Source organism: Chenopodium quinoa, unplaced genomic scaffold (assembly GCF_001683475.1).
Source record: "Chenopodium quinoa cultivar QQ74 unplaced genomic scaffold, ASM168347v1, whole genome shotgun sequence".
NCBI lineage: Eukaryota > Viridiplantae > Streptophyta > Magnoliopsida > Caryophyllales > Amaranthaceae > Chenopodium > Chenopodium quinoa.
Window position 1 is genome coordinate 443,598 of NW_018744311.1, and position 24,522 is coordinate 468,119.

General features: G+C 31.9%; 5 protein-coding genes across 5 annotated transcripts; 2 read left to right on the plus strand and 3 right to left on the minus strand.

The window, feature by feature from the left end:
* Positions 1 to 1,570: 1,570 nt before the first annotated feature.
* Positions 1,571 to 2,524, minus strand: LOC110695924 (transmembrane protein 45A-like). Its single transcript, XM_021873158.1, has 2 exons — positions 1,917 to 2,524; positions 1,571 to 1,788 (listed from the first exon to the last, which is right to left on the minus strand). The coding sequence occupies exons 1-2, from the start codon at positions 2,452 to 2,454 to the stop codon at positions 1,676 to 1,678; spliced, it is 651 nt and encodes a 216-aa protein (XP_021728850.1). The 5' UTR covers positions 2,455 to 2,524; the 3' UTR covers positions 1,571 to 1,675.
* A 4,980-nt stretch (positions 2,525 to 7,504) lies between these two features.
* On the minus strand, positions 7,505 to 9,372 carry LOC110695923 (transmembrane protein 45A-like). The gene is made up of 2 exons (XM_021873157.1): positions 8,414 to 9,372; positions 7,505 to 8,267 (listed from the first exon to the last, which is right to left on the minus strand). The coding sequence occupies exons 1-2, from the start codon at positions 8,949 to 8,951 to the stop codon at positions 7,846 to 7,848; spliced, it is 960 nt and encodes a 319-aa protein (XP_021728849.1). The 5' UTR covers positions 8,952 to 9,372; the 3' UTR covers positions 7,505 to 7,845.
* Positions 9,373 to 10,987: 1,615 nt separating this feature from the next.
* Positions 10,988 to 13,443, minus strand: LOC110696147 (NDR1/HIN1-like protein 13). The gene is made up of 2 exons (XM_021873436.1): positions 12,000 to 13,443; positions 10,988 to 11,377 (listed from the first exon to the last, which is right to left on the minus strand). Exons 1-2 carry the CDS (start codon positions 12,492 to 12,494, stop codon positions 10,988 to 10,990), a joined length of 885 nt encoding a protein of 294 aa, XP_021729128.1. The 5' UTR covers positions 12,495 to 13,443.
* Positions 13,444 to 13,524: 81 nt separating this feature from the next.
* LOC110695925 (dirigent protein 22) lies at positions 13,525 to 14,412 on the plus strand. The gene has a single exon (XM_021873159.1). It carries the CDS (start codon positions 13,605 to 13,607, stop codon positions 14,187 to 14,189), a length of 585 nt encoding a protein of 194 aa, XP_021728851.1. The 5' UTR covers positions 13,525 to 13,604; the 3' UTR covers positions 14,190 to 14,412.
* A 2,302-nt stretch (positions 14,413 to 16,714) lies between these two features.
* Positions 16,715 to 17,158, plus strand: LOC110696149. Its single transcript, XM_021873437.1, has one exon. It carries the CDS (start codon positions 16,715 to 16,717, stop codon positions 17,156 to 17,158), a length of 444 nt encoding a protein of 147 aa, XP_021729129.1.
* Positions 17,159 to 24,522: the final 7,364 nt, after the last annotated feature.

A 24,522-nucleotide genomic window follows, 5' to 3' on the forward strand; every position in this document is an offset into this window, starting at 1 on the left:
ACAATTCAACATAAGAGCAAATAATAGTTGTAACTTGTAAGAGATCGAAAAACACAAAATAACTATATAAATATGCCCCTTTTTTTTTAGCTATAGTGGGTTTTATTAATATTAGACGAATAATAATTTTTGGTTACATTTGTGATTCTTTTTCATGAGATGGGGATCATGCATGCATATCAACCAAAACTAATTAAGTTATCATGGGATCTTGAAACGGCAATTTGGCAAATGTGTCTTTTTTTTTTTTGTGTGTGTGTTATGTGATTGTGTACCAACTATGATGATTTAGCAAGAGCTTTTAATAAAAATATATAATTCCTCACAGTATGTAGTTACTCATATGAAGTTTGAGATTGTGTATAATCAACTTTTTGTACTTAATTAACTCTTATGTTATGAGCTTATGATTGGTTGTTGACTTAAATTATAACTGATAATCTAATTAACTAGCTAGTTTTTATGACAAAATTAACTATGTTAACGTTAAAGTTACCAGATGAGGAGATCATAAAGGACATAAGATTGAAAACGAAAATTAAAGAGATACTTCTTATATAGTATTTCACGTGCACTGCAAAAAAAAAAAAAAAAAAAAAAAAAAAAAAAAAAAAAAATCTGAACCATATTGAACTTCAAGAAACAAATGAATTTACACTTTCAGTATTGAAAGTGTAATTTAAAATTGATAAAATAATAGCTAATTTCAAACAAAATGATAGTTATACATGATAAATATTGATCATAATAATATTTGAAGATAAAATATTCAGGTGACATATTATTCGTATTGTTTCTTTATTAAGAACTATGGAATCCCTTGGATAATATAAGAAGGGAAAATATATCATCTAATTTCAAATTGTTATATGTTTGAAAAATTCATATTAATTAGTTTATTAGAGGCATTATTCGATTAATTAATTCAAGATAATTCCTAATTATTGGGCTAGAGTAAACATCTTATTAACTAATATTATGTTCACTTCACCTGGTTTGGTCCGCCTAAGTAAAGCAATATGTAAAACCAAAGTATTTATGTACGTAGTATTTTTCAACAAAATAATCTAGAAATAAGAGGCGTTCAATATAACTGGTACAATGTGTGTTAAATTTTCTTTTAATATCTAATCATATTATTCGATCTTCAGTACGTCAAGACTTAATTAGCTTTCCCAAGATTATTCATATGATATAGCATTCGTTTATTGTTTGACAAAGGATGAAGAATTGCTATTAGAGATGCTCTCTAAGGCCTCTAACCGATACAAAGTAATATAGATTATAGAGTAAACACTAAGAAAGATGTCAACTTAATTAAAAGAAAATTAAAAGTTAGAGACAAATAAAAAAATAAAATAAAATAAATAAAAAGAAGAAGAAAAAAGGTAAAAGGTTGCTTTTAATTTGTTGACGTCATGAGTCGGATTGACCAAATGCTTGAACAAATGAAAATGATCTAATTTTGGCATTTTTCCAATTTACCCAAAAACAAACTACTATATAATATTATAGATACTTTTCAAAAAAATATAATATTATATATAAAAATGTCATTATACGTTATTAGTATGTCATTGTGTCGCTAATCCCAGTTAGTATAACATGTACAAGTAACAACACAACTATTTTACAATTTGTAAACTATAGTGTTCATGTATTTACATAAGATATATCAACACCCTTTCGAAATCAAGCTCGGGGTCCACAAAGCGATCCCCATCACCATTTGCCATACTCCTTGGTAGATTATGCTAAGGGATCTTGTCAACGCAATCACAAAACTTCCTATTAATAAAATTAATTTCAGTTTAGTAAAAATCATAATAAAAACATATTGATGAGTACCTAGTAGTAGCAAGAACAAATAGAGATGAAGGGAAAATATATAATAATGATACGTGTATTTGTATTACCTTGGTACGCGATGCCAAGGATAGTGGAGAACAAAGAAATGAAGATGACTAATTGAAGGAGCCAATGGTACTGGCCTTCGACGCCCATGTGATCAGCGGAGTGGAGATGGAAGAGGAGTAGTTGTTGCCCAAATGCGAGGGCGGCTAGGAACTGAATTACGTCGTACTGAGCAGGGAGACTAGGGCCGCCCCGCTTGTCTAGGGCGAGGGCAAAAAACGCATAGACAAAGAAAGTGAGAGAAATGAAGGAGTGCTCGAAGTTTTGAAGGTGGTTCGAAGGGATGGTCCCGTCAGTGTCGAAGGGCTGATGGTTGTTTGGGCCAATGAAGAGCTCCATAGCAACGGAAGAGAAGCAGCCTATCATTATCAAGTAGAGTTCGAGGTACCGAAGATGGGGATAATTGGAAGGGAACCATAGAAGGGACTTGTATTTAGGTTCTTTGTTAAGTGCAAGTAACCTAAGGTGGTTAAAGAGGTGCCATAATCCAATGGCGAAGAACCCGAAACCTGGTAAGACGTGCCCGACTAGAGTGCCCATTTGAGGTGGTATTGGCTTGAATTGAGAGGAATGAAGCTAAGCTAAGGAAGAACGAAAGAAATAAGCTAAGTTATGGTGTACGTAGTGTAGTGTAATAAAGGAATAAGGGAATATATATATATATATATATATATATAAAGGGAGGGAAAGTTTAATTATAAAAATTTGTGTAGTTTTATATTGAAAAATACAATTGTAAGGGATTAGTGTCAATGATGGAGCATGCATTATATTATAATTGTAGTATTCCGGGAGAGTGAGAGATAGCTCAAGTGGTTAGAGCTCCCTTCCCGATTTTAAGAGATCTTGGGATCGATTCTCATCACCCGCCCTTGTGGCTCTCTAAGCACCAAAAAAAAAAAAAATTGTAGTATTCCGTAGTACGGAGTGATAAGGATTTCAAAAATAACAAAAAATGGTTTTTAATTATCCAATATAATACCTCATCATTAATCCACAATGAAGGTCATTTGATATGAAGTATGAAGATTACGGAGTACAACATTACGGCAGCAATGTACTACGGAGTAATTATCGTAATAAACCCCATTTTTGACATAATTAATGTAATTACCAAGACTAATGACAATTCAAGGGTAATCACTACATCGTACACCTAGTGTTATGCAGTTCCCATTATTGACATAAAGAAAATATTACTCCGTATTACATTATATTATTATATTAATAGTGAGGCCAGCTTAAACTAAATAATGAAATACATGATACATGAGGTTAATTTTTTTTTTTAAAATAAGAAAATTCTTATAGAGTTTAACTACTTTTCTTTAGATGATGCCGTTGAGCATTGTCTAGGACTCTAAGAGTGGATAAGGATTGGTATAGACGTTGAGTAATAATTACATTAATAGTTATCATATGCAAAATGTAAGATTTAAACATCTATGCTTTCCATGATATATGAAAGAATTGCTAATTGATCTTACTAGAAAATTAATGGTTAGCCATGAACAACATAAGTACATAACACTTCCTCTGTTTTTTTTAACCTTCATCACACCTTTTTGACGCACTATTTAAAAAAGTAAGTAGACTAGGTAAATGCATGAATTACACTATACAGTTTAAACACTACTTATTACATTCTTCTTATTGATGGCAAAATTTTCTCAATGGTTTATTTACATAATCTTATATATTTCTAAAATAAGTGTCAAAATGGTGCATTGCAAGTAAGGAAAAAATATAACACCACATTTGGATGCACATACCTAAAAAAAATATTTATTTCGAACTTATTAATGTAAAGTTATCTTTGAATTTTTTTTTTCTTTTTTTTTTTTTTTAATCAGCCGCCTCACCAACCTCACCCATCCGAGTATATTTTTCTTAAAAGGTGAATCCAACCAAAAAAAAGATCAAAGTAAATTTTTTTAATGTTTGCACACTACTACAAATGTGATCAACATCATCAGTGAAATCAATTCCCTTTTTTTTAAAATCCATATAAAAGAAATCTTATATTCTAAACAAGGGTTACTTTGATTGGGTTATAAGAGACCCCTTTTTTAAATAAGATGTTTCTTGATAAAAGAAACCTTTTATTCTAAATATGGCATTTCTTTGCTTGGAATATAAGAGTCCCCTTTACAAAATGAGAGGATCCTTTATTTACTCTACATGATAATAAGCCTGCTGCCATTTATTCAAATCTTTGAATCACATTGGTAAGCTGTCGTCGAGCCTACCAAAGATAAAAACCTAACTTGGTCTCTCTAATGGGTAGAAAGGGTAAGTAAGGGTCGATCCCACAAGGACTAAGGGGAGCACTAACAAATATCGATTTGTGATAAGCTAAGTCAAGTCTTTTTGGGTTATGAGTTATGAAGAAAAACTACAAACAATAATAAAGAGGATCTCGGGAAGGTATCCACCAATTAAGTCGTTCACAAACTACAATTTAACATACAAGACATAGCAATTTGGGGATAAATTAGGGGAAGTCATCTAAGGCACCCAACTACTCTCTCAAGCTAGAGGGATTACTTGAATCATGAATACAACCTACTCTCGTGGTTACAAAGCATAAAACAAGTGTTAAAGCATAATCACGATGACATAAACATTCCCTTGATCGGAAATTCCTATTCTCATGGCATTTCGGGTCAATCAAGCATAAGGGAGCTAACTCAAGTTCATCTCTCGATCCTTCGTTGAGAAAGCTTAGATAAATAGTTCTAGCAATGGCCACTTACAAGAACTAACAATGAAACCACTTAAGCTCAACTAATTAACATCCCACATTAGCTAAATCAACACATACAAACAAGTATTTGTGAATTCATCAATGATTTCAACAATCCCAAGTAAAAGAACTACTCACAAATCATAATAAATTGCAAAACTAAAGGAATTAACAACTAAGAACATGAAACAAACACTAATCTAACATAAACAAGTAATTAAGGATGAAAAGATACAAAAATAAGTAAATAGAATAACAAAATAGGAGAGAGAGTAAGAAATTCTCATTGATATTGCAAGGAGTATCCAAATCTTCAAGTCTCCTTCCTTCAATTCTTCATATTCCAAGCTTTCAACAAGATTTTCTCACTTTCTCTCTCTAGAAAATGAGAGTTTCTCTCTCTAAAAACCCTAACCTAAGCTAAAAATAAACTAAGAAGATCCCCCCCTTACAAATGAAGCTAAAGGGATATTATATAACCCCCAAGTAAAAGGACGGAGAAACCAAGAAACGGCCCACCTACAGGTCGGCACGGACGTGCCAAAGGTTGCACGGACGTGCAGACCTGTTAAAATGAGAACAATAGCTACTGCCTGACCTTGCACGGACGTGCATCAATTGGCACGGACGTGCATGAATTGGCACGGACGTGCATCAATTGGCACGGACGTGCAGCTTTTTCTGGCGAAACAGCTTCATTTCGAAAGGTCATAACTTCTTCATTACTCATTGGAATAAGGCATGTAAGCAGTCGTTGGATAGCTCTTGAGATTAAATTTAATCTCCAATTTGAATCACTTCAAAAACTTGAGTAGAAAAAAAGTTATAGTCATTTGAAGTTGACCTTAGTGAAAAAATCCTTCCAAAACCCTTCCAAATGCTCTTATTTCACTCTTGTACACTTTTCCTTACTTCTTTCATTCTTCCATAGCTCCCTTATTTCCTCTTCTTGTCTCCAACTTCTTTTCTTCTTTGTCCAAAAGCTTCAAAGTGCCATATTTATACCTAAATATGCACCAAAACACTAGCAAACCCGTGAAGCATATGATACACAAAAAATGCATAAAAATAGAGTAATTAGTGAACTAAGCATTGATTTCCCACAATTCTAAGGCTCAAAATCACTTTAAAATCATACAAAATAACAAGTTATCACACATACACAGTTTGGTTTACGTATACCCTTATTCTAAAGTCACTGGAATATTCAAATATATATACAGATAACATTTGACGTTAGAGAATATTCAAGTGACATATTCGAGCGTATTTATATTGCTTATTTCTTTGGTCAAAACTATGGAATCCCATTGGATAAGAAGCAAATTATATCATGAATTAAACTTTATTTTATATAGAATCATGACTATGTTCAATTCTCCTAATCTAGATAAAAGTATAGTAGCATGTAAGTAAAATAATTTGTACGTTATATTTCATTTAATATCCAAGCTAGTTCTTTAATCAAGAATTAGCTTTAGGGCCTTAAACCGTATAAATTTCTTGACAAAGGACGAAGAATTTCTAATGGAGATGCATGCTCTAATAACCGTTAATAAGCTAAGCACTACTAGGTTTAGTTAATTTAATTACAAAATGATTTATCAAAAGTCAAACATGTCATTTATTAATTATAAGATGCTTGTACAAAAACCATTGTTGAGAACAATTTTTTTTTTTTTTTCATCCATCGTTAGTTTGTCATTATTTGGCCTATTCATGTCACTAAAACTTGTGCAGTTAAGTTGTTGTGCAAGTAACTTTTGTTAAAAAAGAAATGTACAAGTAACATTTTCTTGGAAATAAATGTGCAAGTGACATTTTTGTAAAATTAAAAGAAATATGCAAGTAGTAACATTTAATTATACAAGTAATTATGACTTTTTTTTTTTAAAGTACATCATATCATTGCTCGGTCGGAGTTACACCGAGAACATATACTTGACTTCTTTACTGAAAACTATCAGTTTCATTCCTTCGAGTGATTAGAATTTGGACAAATGTTAAGTAATAATCAATTAGTTTTGCTCAACATTATAAGCTTTTGATGTGTATGTATATGTATACGTCATAGAAGCTTATATCCCAACTTTATATAGTTAGAAAGAATTCCAAATCAACTTGAGCAAATTATCTATTATAAGTTAAGCTAAGTCAAAGAGGTTAACTATATGCATACTACTTAAGGATAACATGATTCAAGCTTTAATATGTTGATTAGCTCTAATTGTTAAGAAAGTTGACATGTTAAGTGACTAATAATATTGAATGTCAAAATGATGAACATATATATTACCGATCCGAGTGACCTTTTAGATTTTGATATTCATAAAATGTCACACCATTGGAATTTGAATGTCAATATAAATTTCATAGCAAATTATATTAAAATCTTACCATTGATTAAAAACAATCACGAAAGATTGAAAGAAAATGCACATATATATCAATTGTGATTTTTAGTATGCGTTTATGAACACACATGCATAAGACATTAACATAAACAATAATTTAAAATAAGTGTCTGAGCAATGTACAAAGTAGAGTAAAAAATACATTAAAGGTTTATATATATATATATATATATATACATACACGTAGTATATAAATATAATTTATTTCACAATTCAAGTATTGTACTCCGTATCAACGAACCAAAGACACAAGATACATAATATACTCACAATTCTTTTTGTGCCTCGAGAACAAAGGTACGAGTAACACACGATGCATATAATATGGACCCCTAATTTGGTTTAAACTCTACCTTAAAATAAAAAAATAAAATAAAAAAGTACAACCTAACCCTTGAAAGCTACAAGCCAAGAAAATGATACCAAAAAATAGATGACAAAGCGTCCTTGTAATTCTTGATTTCTTCCCTCAGCAAACTTTACGAAACTTCCTTTTATGTTTAGCCTATCAATAATCTTCCATTATATCAGTCTAACATCCAAAAAGTATCATCACTAATCACATTTTGGGACCCAACTTAAAGTAATTCAAGTGTAAACTTGAGAAGAATAATGAAGAAAATCGAAAATTATACACAATAATATTCACCATCAATCACTAGTAACCTTCCTAAACACTATTTACACACAAAAGAATTTCATTATTTCTTTTGTACATACTTAATTGAGTAATATGACAGCTAAATTAGAACTGGCGGAGATGTTACCCATCTACATTTCCATATGATCAATAGCCTTATTATTACTATTTCCGGTCCCACTTACAAAACTATGCGTTTCAGTGAAATTTCCACCAATCTTCTGCGCTTCAACATCTTCTTCCTCTTGATCGGACAAAGCCATAGGACTATACTCCATATTATCCCCATAAATCTTCATCATAAAGACATAAAACGACGCCGCAAAGACCGCCAACAATATCAAGAACCAACTAAACTGAATGTTTACGAGCGCCTTAGCTCGATGAAGGGACTCCTTTCCATCACACCTTACCACTTGATGGCCTTCTTCTATATGCATGAAACACCCTTTTGAAATCAAACTCGGGGTCCACAAAGCGAACCCCATCACCATTAGCCACACTCCTTGGTAGAGTATGCTAAGGGACCTTGTGAACGCAATCACAAAACTCTCTGTTCATAAAAATAATTTTAGTTCAGTGCATAAAAATCAACCAATGTAATAAATACATACATATATACTAAGAAAGTCAAAACACATATATTAATAGAGACGAAGGGAGTACAATATATAATTATTTCACGTGTATTGGTGTTACCTTGGTACGCGATGCCAAGGATAGTGGTGGACAAAGAAATGAAGATGACTAACTGAAGGAGCCAATGGTACTGGCCTTCGACGCCCATGTGATCAGCGGAGTGGAGATGAAAGAGGAGTAGTTGTTGCCCAAATGCGAGGGCAGCTAGGAACTGAAGGACTTCGTGCTGGGCAGGGAGACTAGGGCCGCCCCACTTGTCTAGGGCGAGGGCAAAAAAAGCATAGACAAAGAAAGTGAGAGAAATAGACGAGTGTTCGAAGTTGTGAAGGTGGTTCGAAGGGATAGTCCCATCAGTGTCGAAGGGTTGATGGCGGTTAGGCCCGATGAAGAGCTCCATAGCGACGGAAGAGAAGCAACCTATCATGATCAAGTAGAGTTCGAGGTGTCGTACATGACGGAAGTTGGAAGGGAACCATGGAAGGGACTTATATTTATAAGGTCCTTTAAGAGCTAGTAGCCTAAGGTTGTTAAAGAGGTGCCATAATCCAATGGCGAAGAACCCGAAACCCGGTAAGACATGCCCGATTAGGGTGCCCATTTGAGGTGATGTTGGCTTAAGTTGAGAGCTTGGGATGTAAGTAAGAGAGAAATAAAGAAGCCAAGTTATGGTGTAATAATATTGTGTTGAGAGGAGCGTAAGGAATAAGGGGGTATAAAAAGAGAGGGAGAGTTTAAGATGTAAAAATAAAATTCAAAGGAGTCTAACTCTAGAGAGTTCTAAAGAAGTGAAAAAAATTAAAAAAAAAAAAAGCTAGAGTTGAAAATTTGAATGGACTTTTTAATTTGAAGTTTTAAGGTATTAGAAAGTGTTCTAGCTATAAGCTATGTGCATATGTCATGTGACTTGTGAAGGTAGAGGTGGCTTGGGGTTAAAGCTGAAATTAATTAGCTAGCTAATTTAGAAAGAGTTGACTAATGATCCTATACATATTTTTTTTCTAGAAAATCATACCAACCAAACATAATAAAAGTAAAACTCTTTAATGTTTTCACTTTGTTTTAATAAAATGACATTTTGCATAGTTTCAACAGATTGTATGTAGTCTAATTATGTAGACTTGTATTAAATGTCAAGGCCAACTTTCATATTAGATTGAGTTCAAATTCGTAGAAAAAGTTTTCTGTGATGTGTCAAGCTAATTTGGTTACACCTTTGTTTCTTTAATCTTTTGTGAAAATGATCTTGAATTGTTATTTTTGAAATAATTCTAGTAGATGAAGTGGATATCTAATATAAGAAAGAATGAAAGAAATTGTATTGTTGAGTAATGTAATAACTAAACGGAACTCTATCATGCATGCTGTTTAACTTGTTTTCATAAAGCAACTAATATGAAAATTTTCTAGAAGATATAGAATGCTTCCATGTTACACTACTCTGTAATTAATAAATCAATCATATTACACGTATTTAATTATACCTTTTTTATCTGTCATGTTCTGTTTCTATCAAATTTGTTAAAGTTGTAAAATCAAAATTGTCTTTTCAAGGACAAAGTTGAGTTATTTAACTTGAACTTTAACTACAAACCAATGATCTACGTATAAAGAACAAACACTTATATGAGATCTTGTTATAATATGTTTTCACCTAATTTCAAATAAAAATCACCAAAGAGTTCCAGTCCCCTCCCAATTGTTGTTGCGGAGGATCGAACACAGGTTCTCCCTACCAAGTGTAGTCTCAATCACCACTACACCAACACCCAATTGGTTTTTCTAAATAATTTAACAGCCCTGTTTTGTACACTTGAATGTATCGTACATCAGAAACAGCTCTCACATGCCTATCTAGAATTAAAATTTGGTTTGAATGAAAGTCACTTTCCCAATTAATAATCCATATTATTCCTATGATAATTAAGCAGAAACATTATTTCTTTCCGTCAACATTGTTTCTTTCCGTTGACCATGACATTCAATTCCACAACGGGCGCAGGCAAAGGATACAGCTTAACTACTTTTCTTTTTTCTTTTTTGTTTTCTTTTTTCTTTTTAATGAAAAAAAAGTAAAATTTGGTGGATATAATTCTTAAATTACGTCAGTGATTATCTAGCATGGTAGCTGAAGTAGAGGTATTCAAATTAGAAATTTCATTTTTATTTCGTAGGAGAATTCTTTTTTGTTGCATCCTCTTTCCAAGAAATAACTACAAATAGCTAATTAACTATGTTCCCAAATGAATTATGAATTGCTAGGTTTACATTTCGCGTTTGTAAATTCTTATTTTTAATCACAATCACCTCTTTCCATTGGTAAGTAAAAATTATAAATATATTAATATTTTAAAAGTATAATCAAACAAGACTAACACGCATGCATTGAACAGGATTCAAACTAATTTACTTAATGCAACGTCAATTTTTTTTTACAAATACAACCAACGAGAAATTAAACATCGCAACAAATGAATGGGAAAAAATTAGCCCAAATGCTAATAAGTGTTTCTTTTTTAAAAATAAAAAATAAAAAAAAATTTGCACAAGTCAAGTCAGAGAAGTCAATTTCGTTTATGAGAGTTACTCTAGTTTAGAAAATGAACACCATAGTCGATCTTCTTCCCGTTATTGTGTTTATTTTTGGATATCACATTTTTGTGATAAAACTCTGATCTTTTCTCCAACAGAATTGACCTCAAACTTGCAACCAACCTTAACATCAATTTTCTTGGTAAATAACCAAGTCTTTAACTTAAGAGGGATGTTCAATAATAGGTTTAAAACCAGTGCTTTTTTACGATTATTGTTGCTGTTATGAGACTGAGACACTAATTCCTTTGGCAACCCTCCTTTCGACGAAACTGCAAGAACCACATCTACTTCATCAGATTTGCCTGATTCTTGATTTACTAGCGCAGGATACGAGCCGTGCCCTATCGCCTTCCCTTTGTACATGAGTGTGGCGTTTCCTTGTCCATAACCGATATCATTCACACTATTTGGATTCGTTGCCTCCAAGGATACCTATTACAATCAACATTAGTATGCACTAATACAATAGAATTGAATACATATACAATAGGCTAATTTTAATTGAGCTAACATCATATCATTTGTTTTAAATCCAATATCACTTGTTTAAGGTCCAAACATATATTGATGGAAATTACATAATCTTTTTACATTATCTATGTTATCTTATGTCATTTGTGATCTTGATATATTAATTATAATATGTGTTTTCATGATATTTATAATATGAAATTAAACTAAGTATATTAAGGATAAAAGGTGTATTGTGCATTGGATAACATGCATGTAAAATATAACATCTCTATGGAATAAAACTACGAAAGGATCAAAGGAGTATGTGTTATTGAATTGCCTAAATGTTTGTACTTTATAATTTATAATTTTTTAATAATTTGATTCAATACATTGCTAAAAATATTGAATAATTATCGGAAATAAAATCATTAAAGATTGACCTCAAAGATTAAGCAAAAGTCAACTAATTCTTAGCCTCTATTGAAATTAATTAAAAACAAGAAAATCAAATTAAACATTATCTTCAAACTAAACATACATCACGAATAATATGCAATTTACACAAATTAAAGGAAAATTCATTCAATAATTAAATTACCTGTATTTTAGGAGAAGCATTCTTCTTAGAAGAAGGAGGAGGGTTCTTAATAACAACACGCTTGATAGAGAAATCAGGATTCTTAGGACTCAACGTAAAATGATTCACACAAACAATAACACTAACAATGAAGGCAACCACAAGGAATATAGACAAACACCAATACGCACACCGCCGGCGATGCCCACTTTGGTTGTTTTGCACCGGGTTCCGGTACTTTTCCACAATCCCGGCATTCTCCGGTGGCGGAACCCGGTATATTTGATCCTTAGGGACTTGGATTATGTACGTTGAATGAGGTTGTGGAGTGGAGTCTTCATGTTTTGTTGATGGTACAATTTGCATTTCCTCGTCTTCATTTTCCGTTACATTATTTTTTTCATGATAGATATTGTAAAAATCGTCAAACTCCTCGTCTTGATCCTCATTGTTCGTGGAGCTACGATTGTGGTCGTGGTCGTGATCATGGTCGTGGTCAGGGACCCGCTCCTCCATCGATAAAATGGGGAGCGGTGTTCACAATCAGGAATGAAATAGGGGATGAAATTTTGGGTTCTAACAATTAATGTATGAGATTATTATTATTGGAGCAAAACAAGGAAGGCATTGTAGTGTTGAAAATAATGTTATTATTATTGTGATTTCTCCTTTTCTTCCTTATGTTGGAATTGTATTGTTTTTCTGTCATGGTGAAAAATGATGAGGGTGGATAATGGTGGGAAATTATTGGGTTGGAAAAGAGAAAATTAGGGATGAGAGGTTCTTACACCTTCTAAATAAGTCGTCTTGTCTTGTTGTCAATTGTCACGCCCTTCCTCTCTATTTCACATTTACTACTTTTTTAACATCAAATATTAAATTTGACTCTATACTTTACACCTTTTTACTAACAACATTGTTACCGCGAGATTTTCCACAATATCTCTGTCAAAAAAGTATATATATTTGTCACTATATCTATATCAATAATCTAGCTAACACTATTTCATGCATTCAAATATTTTTATTTTTAGTAAATGGGAGTTATATACCGGTAGGTAATTGATCATTTTGATTGCAATTGTATCTAGACAAATTCAAATCAAGTTATTTCAGGTCAAATTTAAGTTATTTTGCTTCATGTTCAATCTAGAGTTTTTCTCCAAAAAAAAAAAAAAAAAAAAAAAAAGAGTTCAATCTAGAGTTAATGGGCTATATATGTAATATAATTTCAAAATGGGCCGGCACTAGTAAGCATCAATGATTTTTAACTCAAACATCCTCCTCGTGCTATAATTATCTATTGCATTAAAAATATGTATGGATCCAGATCAACCGGTTATGTAACTCTATCTTTTCATCTTACTCCTAATCTCCTATGCATCACACATAATTAATCTTGTACGAAATATTAATTAATAATAAAGGGTTTTTTTAGACATTAGCTCACTAAAAGAATTACTAATGAGATATTCAATAGACTAATATTTTATTTTTCACTTTGACTCGGTCACCTCAATTCCACTATATATACAAGTATATGGTTGAGATCAAAACACTAAGCACATTCCATTAGGAAAAATAATCAAAGTCCCTACCACACTACACCACATTATTATTTCCACAATGCAAAGTTTTCTCCAAATAACCACTTTTTCTCTCTTAATCTTCTTCTACTCCCTTTCCCTCTCAATACCAACCCAAGCTAGCTTTGATAGAACCATAGAAGATGAAGAAGTCCAAGTCCTTGGTTTAAACTTCAAGAAAGAAAAGCTAACTCACTTCAAATTCTATTGGCACGACATCGTTGGAGGGCCAAGGCCAACATCAGTCAAGGTGGTGAACCCGCCAAGGAAGTCCACCACCGCGTTTGGTGTGATGAACATGATTGATAACCCGTTAACGGAAGGTCCTAAACTAGGGTCAAAGCTTGTAGGACGAGCTCAAGGGTTCTACGCCTCGGCTTGCCAAACGGACGTAGGGCTTCTGATGGCCATGAACTTTGGTTTTGTGGAAGGGAAGTATAATGGTAGTACCATAACAGTGTTAGGGAGGAATATGGTGTTTAATAAGGTTAGAGAAATGCCTGTGATTGGTGGAAGTGGATTGTTTAGGTTTGCTAGAGGTTATGTTCAAGCTAGGACTTATACTTTTAATCTTAAGAATGGTGATGCTACCGTTCAATATGATTGCTATGTTATGCATTATTAATTTTGTATTACTACTTACTAGAAAAATAAATATTTTTAGTAAGTTAGACAATCAAAGATATTTGAAAGTGGTATAATGTAGCGTATACTTTGGTAAAAGTTATTGATAATATGTAAGAGTGAATCAATTTACCTATTTCAGGAATTGATTTATCAGATTTTAAGGTTATTGTATTGAAATTGAGTTTAATTATCATTTCAGGTATTTTGTTGGTTCTTAATAAGTCTGTGTAATTTGAAACTTAATATACGCATGGATTTAATCAAATTTAAATTCAAAGAGTTTATTCGGTGTGTTTCAAGTTATTAGCAAATTAAAATTTTGTGATTTCATCTAAAAAGCGCCAAACAGTAAGCACAAATAGGTAAAGATTCAGCTTTCTTAGTACTTGATTAACTTGAATAGTCGTAGTCATGATATGGTCCACGTTAATATTGATGAATGAGTTGAATGAAGCTTCAACAAGAAGCATCCAAGGCATCCAAAAAGTTAAAGACATGCTTAGTCAAATAATCATGGTGTTTGTAATACTTTAACATAGTATTGTTGTCTGAACAATACTTTATGATTCAGCAAGCTCAAATATTTTGTCTACATATATAGATCAAGATACAACAGAGAACAATCATCATGAGTCCTTGTAATTTTGCTTGATATTACCGTTAGGTGTGCCTAATGTACTCTTTTATAAACGGTCGCTATGAATATTTGGGCCCATTAGGGCTTTTGTTCCAATTATTTTGATTGAAATTTGATTTTACTCCGTATATGTAATCAATGGGTCAAACATATTTTTTCTGGTGCATATCTTGCTAATATCACTTCATATGTATTAGCTTAGCTTAACGCCTTAACCTTAGCTAACAAGCTAAATAAACCAGCCAATAATCAACTAATCGTTCATTAGCAAAAATAAATAGTATTGTATCTGGACTGTTATCCTGTTTTAACTAGTGGTAACCTCTCTTGAAGTCAATTCCAAACACCTAAATAAGTATACTTTGCTATCATTACAATTATATTTGGTCACAGTCCATACAATTTAACTTGTTGAAAAAAAAAACTTTATCATATTAATTAGTGCAGTAGCCATTAACAAATGTGCATAGAAAATGAAATTAAAGTGTGAGTATGTGTTTGACAATTATAGCATGGGCAAAGCCTTATTTTCAAAGACTATTCAAATAGTGGGTGGTTAGGATCACAATATTGAGGTTTGGTAGGATTACAAATTTACAATTATCAAAGATAAATAAAAACTTGCACCAACTATGGGAAACATTTACTTTTTTTTTCTTTCTTTTTTTCTTTTTTTTTCCTTTTTTTTTTTTGAGGGAATGGGAAACATTTACTTGATGTCACATAATCAAATTAATTAGTCACCCTTCAAAAAATCAAAAAAAAAAAAAAAAGTCACAATCTTAAACATGGCCTGGTATTGGGTTTACATCTTGAATCTTTGATCTAATACTTTGATAAAAGTTTGGGGCCTTTGGGCTCAGGCCCAAAATCCCATCTGGTATGGGTTGGCTTGACTTCAAGTTTTATTGACCAACAGCCCATTTTTATTATTGTACATTACTACCATTACTAATAGTTTTACTTAAGGCATGTTCTGGTTTATTGAAATGAGCTGAACTGAACTATATTGTTTGTGAGAGAAGGCAATTAGAAATCGAAATGAACTAAACTGATTGGAGCTGAACTGGACTGAAATTAAGCCGAAGAGAACAGACCTTTATTATTTCTTTTTTAAGATTCAACTAATGACCTACAATATTATCTTAGCTCTGTTTTCCTAAGTTATCCATATGATTAGATTGCAAGCCTTAACGAGTAAACTATAGTTTATCTAGAATGAAAATTCCGTATGCAGATCAAATATGTCATTCAACATGATGATTCTGTAATAAAATCAACAAGCGTAAGGTTTACAAATAATGAAAAATTGTTGATTAATTTACAAATTTCACTGTTAAAATACATTTTTTTGTTTATCAAACTAAATAAACTTGGACTTTCTCAAGTGTTCCCACAAATTGAAAGTAGGTACCAGAAGTAATGGGTTTGTAAGGAACTCTTATTATAAAATTTGTACCATTCACAGCTGCCAAAATAAAAATTAACCACTACCAGTAGTAGACGTAAATCAATAATAATGAACACCTACTCTCTTAAGGCCTGTTCTCTTCAAATTATTTTCACTTCAATTTAGTTCAGTCAGCCCCAAGCAAGCAAAAGAAGTCAAAAGTTACCGGTATAACTTTACTGTTATACAAACAAGAAAAAAGAAAATGGAGGAATTTCTTTAGCCACTTGCTCATATGATGATGTCTTCCAACAACAATATCAATATCTATCCAAACATCCTCCCTTCATAACTCTTCACCACCCACTTTCTCAATCAAAAACAGAGTTCATAAAAACAAAAACAGAGTACTAAGCTTAATTCTGAATAAAAAACAGATCCAAACCCAAAAAAAAAAATAAAAAAATTAAAAAAAAAATAAAAAAAAATATTAAAAATGGAAGATTTGATAGCTCAATTCAGCTTCTTATCAAACCAAGCTCTCAACGATAAGAGCTTTGATCCTTCAAACATAGAAGATTTAATGAAATTATTCGAAATCGAGGCGTACAAATCATGGGCAGCAATGGAGTTAGAGTGTAACAGAGAAGAAGAAAGCGCGGAAGAAGCCATGGAAGAAGCAGAGGCTGAGCTAAATTCAGCAATGGAAAGCGCAATGGAAGAGTTTACGAGGTTTCAACAAGAGTTGGAGACTGAAGCCATGGCTGAATATTATAGCTTGTTGAATTTAGGTGAAGCTTCTAGAAGGATGGGTAAAACTATGGAAACTGCTGCTTATGTTGCTTCTAAGAAATATATTGAAGGTGCTCTTAATTCTGCTACTAATTCTATGAAATCTGCTTGGAAAGGGATTTCTTCTCATAAAGTTCATCCTTCTTAATTACATTGTTCATCATTTTCAATTATTTATGTTTTTTTATCTTAATTTTAATTATTGTATGTATGATGATTAGTCAAGTGGTTTTATGCTTGTATTCAATAAGATCTGATTAAACTATGTATCTTCCTCACTATATCTAGATCAAAGTCATCAAACTATGTAATTTTAGTGTTTCATTGTAGTTCTAGACTTTTTAGTGTGGTTATTCGGATCTATGATCAAATTTCGTACACATCATTACCATTTTAAATCTTAAATCTTGGTATGTGAATAACTTAATTTAATAGATGTTAAATTAGTTAAATTATACTCATCAGGTGAATAAAAACTTTTTTTAATTAAAAAAAATAAAATAAAATAAAAAGAGTCAAGAAAGTCATTCATCATTCTTTTAATGCAAGTGGAACAATATTTCTATTTGGCTAAGAGTGAAGATAAGATCTAAGCTAATTAGGTGTTTGTGGGGTTTACTCCAATAAACTACAAACAATGAGCCAACGACGTGGGGCATAATATATTCATATGGATCAATAGTTATTAGTCTTATTACTCCCCAACTTGTGTTAATGTACATGTAAATTTTAGGAAAACCCTAAATTTTGTTGGATTGATCAAGCCTACCTTCCCCAAAGTTTGCTTAAAAGAGTTAAAATTGTTGACCATATATTTTCAAGAAAGGCCTAATCTTGTGGAAATTTAAATACCATCAACTTTAAAGCTTTTTGGATTGCACAAAAGTCCATACTCCTAATTACTACGGGCTATTGCGTTGTGTGCGTATAATAAGTACCGATAATTACAGGCGACGATGCCAAGCGTTTTTGAGATTATATTGAATAATTTTATACAATTCACAAAGTCAAATCTTGATAATTTTTGTTTTAATACAAAAAAAAAAAATTCTTCTCACAGGACTTCATGCTGCATATACGTATTGTAGATAGAACTTTTGCTTTCTTATGTGGGCTAGATGACGCATGAATGTCCATGTTCTTTGCACAGTTAAGGTTAAATGGATTTCAAAACGTACAAGATTAAATATCACCATTGTGTAACTTACGTTATGCATGGACTTATATATATAGAGAACTAAAAGTCACATGTTTGAGGTCAAGAAGCTTCATTAAAAAGGATTATGTATAAATCAGTTCATGCACTTGGGTTTTTGGAACAGTATCAATTGCACATAGATATTTGGTCAAGCACATTTTATGCGCATAATAAGACTACTGTATACCCCTCTTTTTTTCTTTTTCCTTCCAAATATGCTTTATTTACAATATACAAATAGATAAAGTGATAAAAAAAAAAAACTAAAGTTTGAAGATGGACCAGCATTTCCAGATAATGCTCCTCCCAATAATGAGTATTATTGTATTGAAAAATTAGCATAATTTTAGATCTCTTTTTCCCATAATTTGGTCCATGGTCGGTTGTACATGGCAAGTGGTCATTGGCTAAAACTAAATAATTACTGTGCATGAAAGAATCTATACCATTGAACTTAACACCGGCCTCAAAGTATCTTCATGGATCGGCATAATTTTAAAAGCAGAATTTCTTCAATCTAAGTAAAGCCATGACAAAGCCGTGTATTTATTAATTAATAGCATATTATTTCAAAGGTTTTAAATAATAAATTAGCTCGATAGGGTTACCTACTTGAGCAAGACAAGCCTGATATCACGCGATTTCTTTTAATTTAAATACTCCCTTCATCTCCAATTTTTTGTCCCATTTGACTTTTTGCGGTTTTCAACAAGCGTTTTAAAACGGTTATACTCCATTTTCACACGTGTAACAGATATATTGATTATAGATCATCGCTATTAAGTCACATCACATACAAAGACCAAACAAAGGCATGCATGTGATATGCTACACTTCTAATAATCTTAGTCCATTAGCTACCTTTTGTTTCATCCACTAATAAACACACATATAGCTCAAGCTAAGATGATTCAAAAAGGATGTGATAGTATATGTCTTTTGAGAACACTACATACTTAATTAGATTTGTTAAATATGATTACATGATTGAAGAGACAAATCTAAGATCATTATTACATTGAGGGATGCTAACTAATTACAATCCTTAGATTAATGGATATCTTATTTAATTTAACTTGTCTAAAACTAACATTTTTCTCTATTATTATGGTCATATGTCATCCATGCTCCTTACTAGATCCACCTGTGCACATTTGAGTGACATGACCCATCAAGAGAAAAGTCATGTATATGCACCAAATAAAGTCATATCGCTAGATCCATGTAGTATGCACTAAGAGAAATTATATTTATTACTCCATAAAATATATATAACGAGTGTTTGGAGTAGGATCACAACAAGATTGTTTGGTAGTTACCTCATGAAAATGACAATTGCAAATTAAAGTGACCAACCCAATTACACTAATTCACCTCAATTATTGAAATGAATTGAATGATATGGTAAACATCTACTCCTTATCAATTTCTAGCTTTGTACGTGCTGATTAATTCCAATAGTAGTGCATCTCATCCACCAATTTTGAAATGAGCGTGGGACATAGCTTCCTCCTAAACCCAACACTTAGCACACAATTATTAGTACACTTATTTATCACTTAATTAATTATGCACCTCCAATCAAACAACATTAATTAACTTTATTTTTCTTTTACTATTATTATATCAAAAGATACTCACTCTGTTTCATAAACATAATTTAATTTATTGAGGGAGTATCAAGTAAGCTATTGTATCACTAGAAGCAATTCCCCTACTTTTTGTTGTATATAAAAGCATCTCCCCCATTCTAACTAAACCTCTCTTCTTCACTCTAGAACCTCTTTACTTTTTCCAGAACAATTCCATCCACTTATTTTTCTTCCATTTATATACAACAACCACACACAAAACTTTTCAAAAAAAAAATAGCTTACATACCACAAAAAAAAAAAAAAAAAAAAAACATTCAAAACCCTATATTTCAAAATAAACCATACTTCATATATATATTCATAAGAGTTTGAATAATAAAAATTACAAAATATAGTTTTAATTATGGCAAGGTATCAAAACTCCTACACACAATATTTGTCACCTCCACCAGTGCAACTATGTTTTTTATTCATAGTTGTATTTTTCTTTCTAGGATTTTCATGGTACATAAACTATGAATCAGTATGGGAAGATTTGATGGATCAAGTGAAGCTAATACTGATGGTATTCCCTGTAATTCTTCTGTTAGCAGTCCATTGGCTATCGAGCTACGAAGATCGACGTTTGTTGATCCCTTTGCCTGAACAAGACTCCATCCATAGAGCTGGTGGTTCACCTTGGGGTGTAGGAATTCTTCTTGTGTTTCTCATGTTTATGATTTCTTATCATACTTCTATTAGGGAAAGTTGGTGGCCCTTGCTTAGCAGATGATTATCATCATCATATGATTGATGAGTATATTAATTATTAAGTACGAGTAATTAATTAGTGTATAATTGTTGTGTAGTATAAACTTTTATTTTATATTCCTTTAATCAAGGCTTTTGTTATATATATTTAATTAACGAGCTAGCGTACCATAAAGTTTTGTCATGTATTTGTGTATTTTGTTGAGTAGTAGGAGGATAAAAAGTGAGGTATTGATAGGGTTAATTTTGTTATTTCTTCGTGTAAAATCCTATCTAGTAGTTGTACAAAAATAGTGAAATCATGGGTCTCAATTATTGGGAGTCTTCTTGTGTGTTATAGGTGGTGTATGAATGAATAAACTTTTTACAGCTTTTTATATCTTAGCTTGTTACTAGTTTTTTATTGGGAGTCTTTTGTGATTACTTGTTCCCTTATACTTATGAAAACAATGATATCATATCATAAAACATACAAGTAATAGTAATCTTAATCTTATATGAATTGAAGTACGTACGCGACGTGTATGAGAGTGAGGGATAACTCAAGTGGTTAGAGCTCCCCTCCCGGTCCTAGGTGATCCTAGGATCGATTCTCATCACCCGCCCTTGTGGCTCTCTAAACACCAAAAAAAAAACGAAAAACGTACGCGGCGTGTATATGTGTACTACTTTAATAGTTTAATGTGCATTTGTTTATGCTAAACTCTATTTTTGGTGTTTTATTAGCACATAATGCGCCTTGTATTATTACTTTAGGTTAATTGCAATTATGCTTCCATAAACTCGTTCTCAACACAGTTTGAGAGGTATTAGAAGCTGAGATAGAAAGACTAAATCCAATTCTAATCATTAATTAATGAAATAATAATAATGATCTCATAATTAGTTGTTCCTAATTACTAGCAGAATACTTAACTCCCAAGAATGGAATGTGGTGATCAAAAGTATTCTGATTCCTTAAAGCACTCAGGAGAAAGCTCGATTATATGGCTTTTTAGCAATTTCGGAGGTCTAGTTGGGACCAAATTATAATGGGTAAGTGGGAAAGTGAGGCAATATATAATAACTTTTCTTTTTTATAAGCCAAAGTGGTGGTAATGGTTTACACCTAAAGTACCTAAAATGCCTTTTAATTTTACTTATATTTTATAAAAATGCATTGAGTATACTGTATAAATATAACAATTATAAGTATCGCGTGCATATAGATCTAATATGTAACAAAGATTAAAGTAAGTCAGATCAACAAAATTATTTTATGTAAATTTATTTCATTTTAATATTTTTTGCGGTTATGATATATTTTGTAAAAGAATACCGTTACACATCAAATGATATTGGAGACTCGAAGCGATGATATTACCATGTTACCGTATCTAGATTGTTATCAAACATTATGAGATTAAAGAGAGTGAGGGATAGCTCAAGTGGTTAGAGCTTCCCTCCCAATTCCAGGAGATTTTGGGATTGATTCTCACCCCGCCCTTGTGACTCTCTAAACACCAAAAAAACATTATGAGATTAAATCATAAAAACAAAGTGTTGCAAGTAATTTTTGGTTAACCTCTTTCAACCTCTTTATGTCGTGGGCTACTAGGAGTCAGGAGAGATAATCAGGGTTCTATTTTCTGGGCTTATATTACAAGAATTTCAGGGCCTGGTCTTGTAGAATTACGTGGGCCAAGGTACTTGAGCAGCAAGTTGTTAAACCCTCAAACTATGGACTTTATATGTTTGTCACTTGTGTGTTGTGAAAGTGTACAGCATGTGTCATCTTGGTTTAATAAACTTTGTCATTCAAAACCTCCGGTCTAGATTACTTGCAACTTTGAAATATTTTATATCTTACAAATAATGCTCCAATGTTGCGAGTAATTTAGATCGGAAGTAGTATATAGGTCTCCGAACTTCACAAAGGTCATTTTAGGGTCTGTTCTCTTACGTTGAAATTCAGTTCAATTCAGCTCAGGTTCAACTCAGTTCAGCTCAGTTCAGTTCAGCTCAGCTCGGTTCAGTTCAGATCAGTTCAGCTCAATTCAGCTCAGCTCAGTTCAGCTCCTAATTTCCTTCTCTTATAAAATATTCAGTTCAGTTCAGCTGAGTTCAGTCAATGAGAACAGGCCCTTAATTTGGTGTAAGTGTTAGACCTTAGACCTATTGGAATTAAGGTCAAGTAGAATTGAAATGCTCTTTGTCAAAAAAAAAAAAAAAAAAAAAATTGAAATGCTCCAATAGAATGGTTAGGACTTAGGAGGTAATGAGGTATAATTCTTACCATCAGACTAGCACTTGGTTATCATCAGTGTTGGCTTATAACAAAGCACATACTATGAGGGGCGTTGCATAAGTTTTTTTTTAAAAAAAAAAAAAAAAAAAAAAAAAAAAAAAAAAAAAAAAAAAAAAAAAAAAAACTAATATATACAAAGCAAAAACTCAACAATATATCTATTCTAGGTGTTGTTTAATCTTTTTCTCTAATTCTCTGACTTTATTTACTTCCCAATGTCTTGCCTCCCAATTTTATAATTGTCCCTTAAAGTTAAGCATAAGAAAAAGGTTGTAAAAAAAAAAGCATAAGAAAATGTTTGAGGTGGCATTCTTGGTACATGGGTTATGTAGACTATGAGTCTACTGGGGCGTAGTTTAAATCAGGTTGATCATCTGAGGAGTAGAGAGCGCCCTTCATCTTACTTAACCCAAAAAAAAAAAAAGGAAGTTTGGTTCATTAGATCAAAAATGAAAATGAAAATGATATTCATACAACCCTAATAAGAATAATTTGCAATCACTCAAAATAAAAAATAAAAAGGGTAATTTGCAATAAACGAAGATCAGGTACGTTACATGATGCATTTGACTTGAAATGATTAATTTATATTAGTTGTAGAGGATCCAATGAAATGATTTTATAATTAAACAGCTTAGATTGTGTAATTGATGAGTTGCCAACCCTGCCATAAGATCGATTGTTTCTATGTCCCTCAAACCAGTATTTTATGTCAATATAATTGTAACTATGACTTGTACCTGCATTATTTTGTATCGAAATTATTCCTGCGCTATAATTTTGACATAACAGATAAAAGGATAAGACCAAATAACGCAACTCCAATAATATATAAGAATGAGTTGTATTTTTTCGCAATATATGTTATTTATGATATAAACTACTGTATTTGTATTGAGAACTTGAGAAGTAATTAGTTACGCTATTGTTTATGGTTAGACCGTCTTGATATAAATATTGTTTATGCATTATATGTTAACATTCAACTGTGAAAGAGACATTAATAATATAATTAAAAAAAAAAATTATTCAAGTAGTCAATTATGTAGAAATGAAGTCCTATGATTTTGAACACTAAAATGTTGGTTATAAGCTTGTAAATGTCCCAAATATTGGACAAGGTGTCCGCAATTATAGGCAAAATTTAGACAATAATGTGTGTTGGTCCTTTTCATCATGCCATAAGGAGCTGCGCCTAACTTATGCATAATTATATAACATGACCAAATTCTATTTTCACCAATTCAACTTACATTTCAATAATAAAGTAGTACAAGTAACTTAATAATGTCATTATCACTCACCTTATAATATATTCCTATCTACACTTTACAATGGAGAAAATGATGTACAGCTAAAACTTGTTTATTCCCTCTTCTTGTACATTAACTCATTTGTAATGTCCAAAAAAATTGCATTTTTTAAAAAAAATAAAGACAACAGACACTCTATTAGTCCATTATACTCTTATTTACTATTCGGTTCAAGTAAAAGTATGATGGTGAAAGTGATAAAAACAATAATAAAACAGATTATGAGCCCTTTTTTTTTTCTAAACATATAAAAATATAGTGTTATTTCCAAACGAAACAAATGTGTAGATATTTTGACATATCAAATGAGCGGTCATAAGTGTCACGGTCCAACTGTAGAAGTATACCTAAGTAACCAAAGCTGAGAAG

What these genes read in the sequence shown, in the direction of transcription:
- LOC110695924 (XM_021873158.1), bottom strand. Translation starts at nt 2,454, where the DNA reads ATGGGCACTCTAGTCGGGCACGTCTTACCAGGTTTCGGGTTCTTCGCC. An exon ending in CCTTGGCATCGCGTACCAAG is followed by an intron (nt 1,789 to 1,916) that starts GTAATACAAATA and finishes TTTTATTAATAG; the next exon opens with GAAGTTTTGTGATTGCGTTG.
- LOC110695923 (XM_021873157.1), bottom strand. Translation starts at nt 8,951, where the DNA reads ATGGGCACCCTAATCGGGCATGTCTTACCGGGTTTCGGGTTCTTCGCC. An exon ending in CCTTGGCATCGCGTACCAAG is followed by an intron (nt 8,268 to 8,413) that starts GTAACACCAATA and finishes TTTTATGAACAG; the next exon opens with AGAGTTTTGTGATTGCGTTC.
- LOC110696147 (XM_021873436.1), bottom strand. Translation starts at nt 12,494, where the DNA reads ATGGAGGAGCGGGTCCCTGACCACGACCATGATCACGACCACGACCAC. An exon ending in ATGCTTCTCCTAAAATACAG is followed by an intron (nt 11,378 to 11,999) that starts GTAATTTAATTA and finishes TGATTGTAATAG; the next exon opens with GTATCCTTGGAGGCAACGAA.
- LOC110695925 (XM_021873159.1), top strand. Translation starts at nt 13,605, where the DNA reads ATGCAAAGTTTTCTCCAAATAACCACTTTTTCTCTCTTAATCTTCTTC.
- LOC110696149 (XM_021873437.1), top strand. Translation starts at nt 16,715, where the DNA reads ATGGAAGATTTGATAGCTCAATTCAGCTTCTTATCAAACCAAGCTCTC.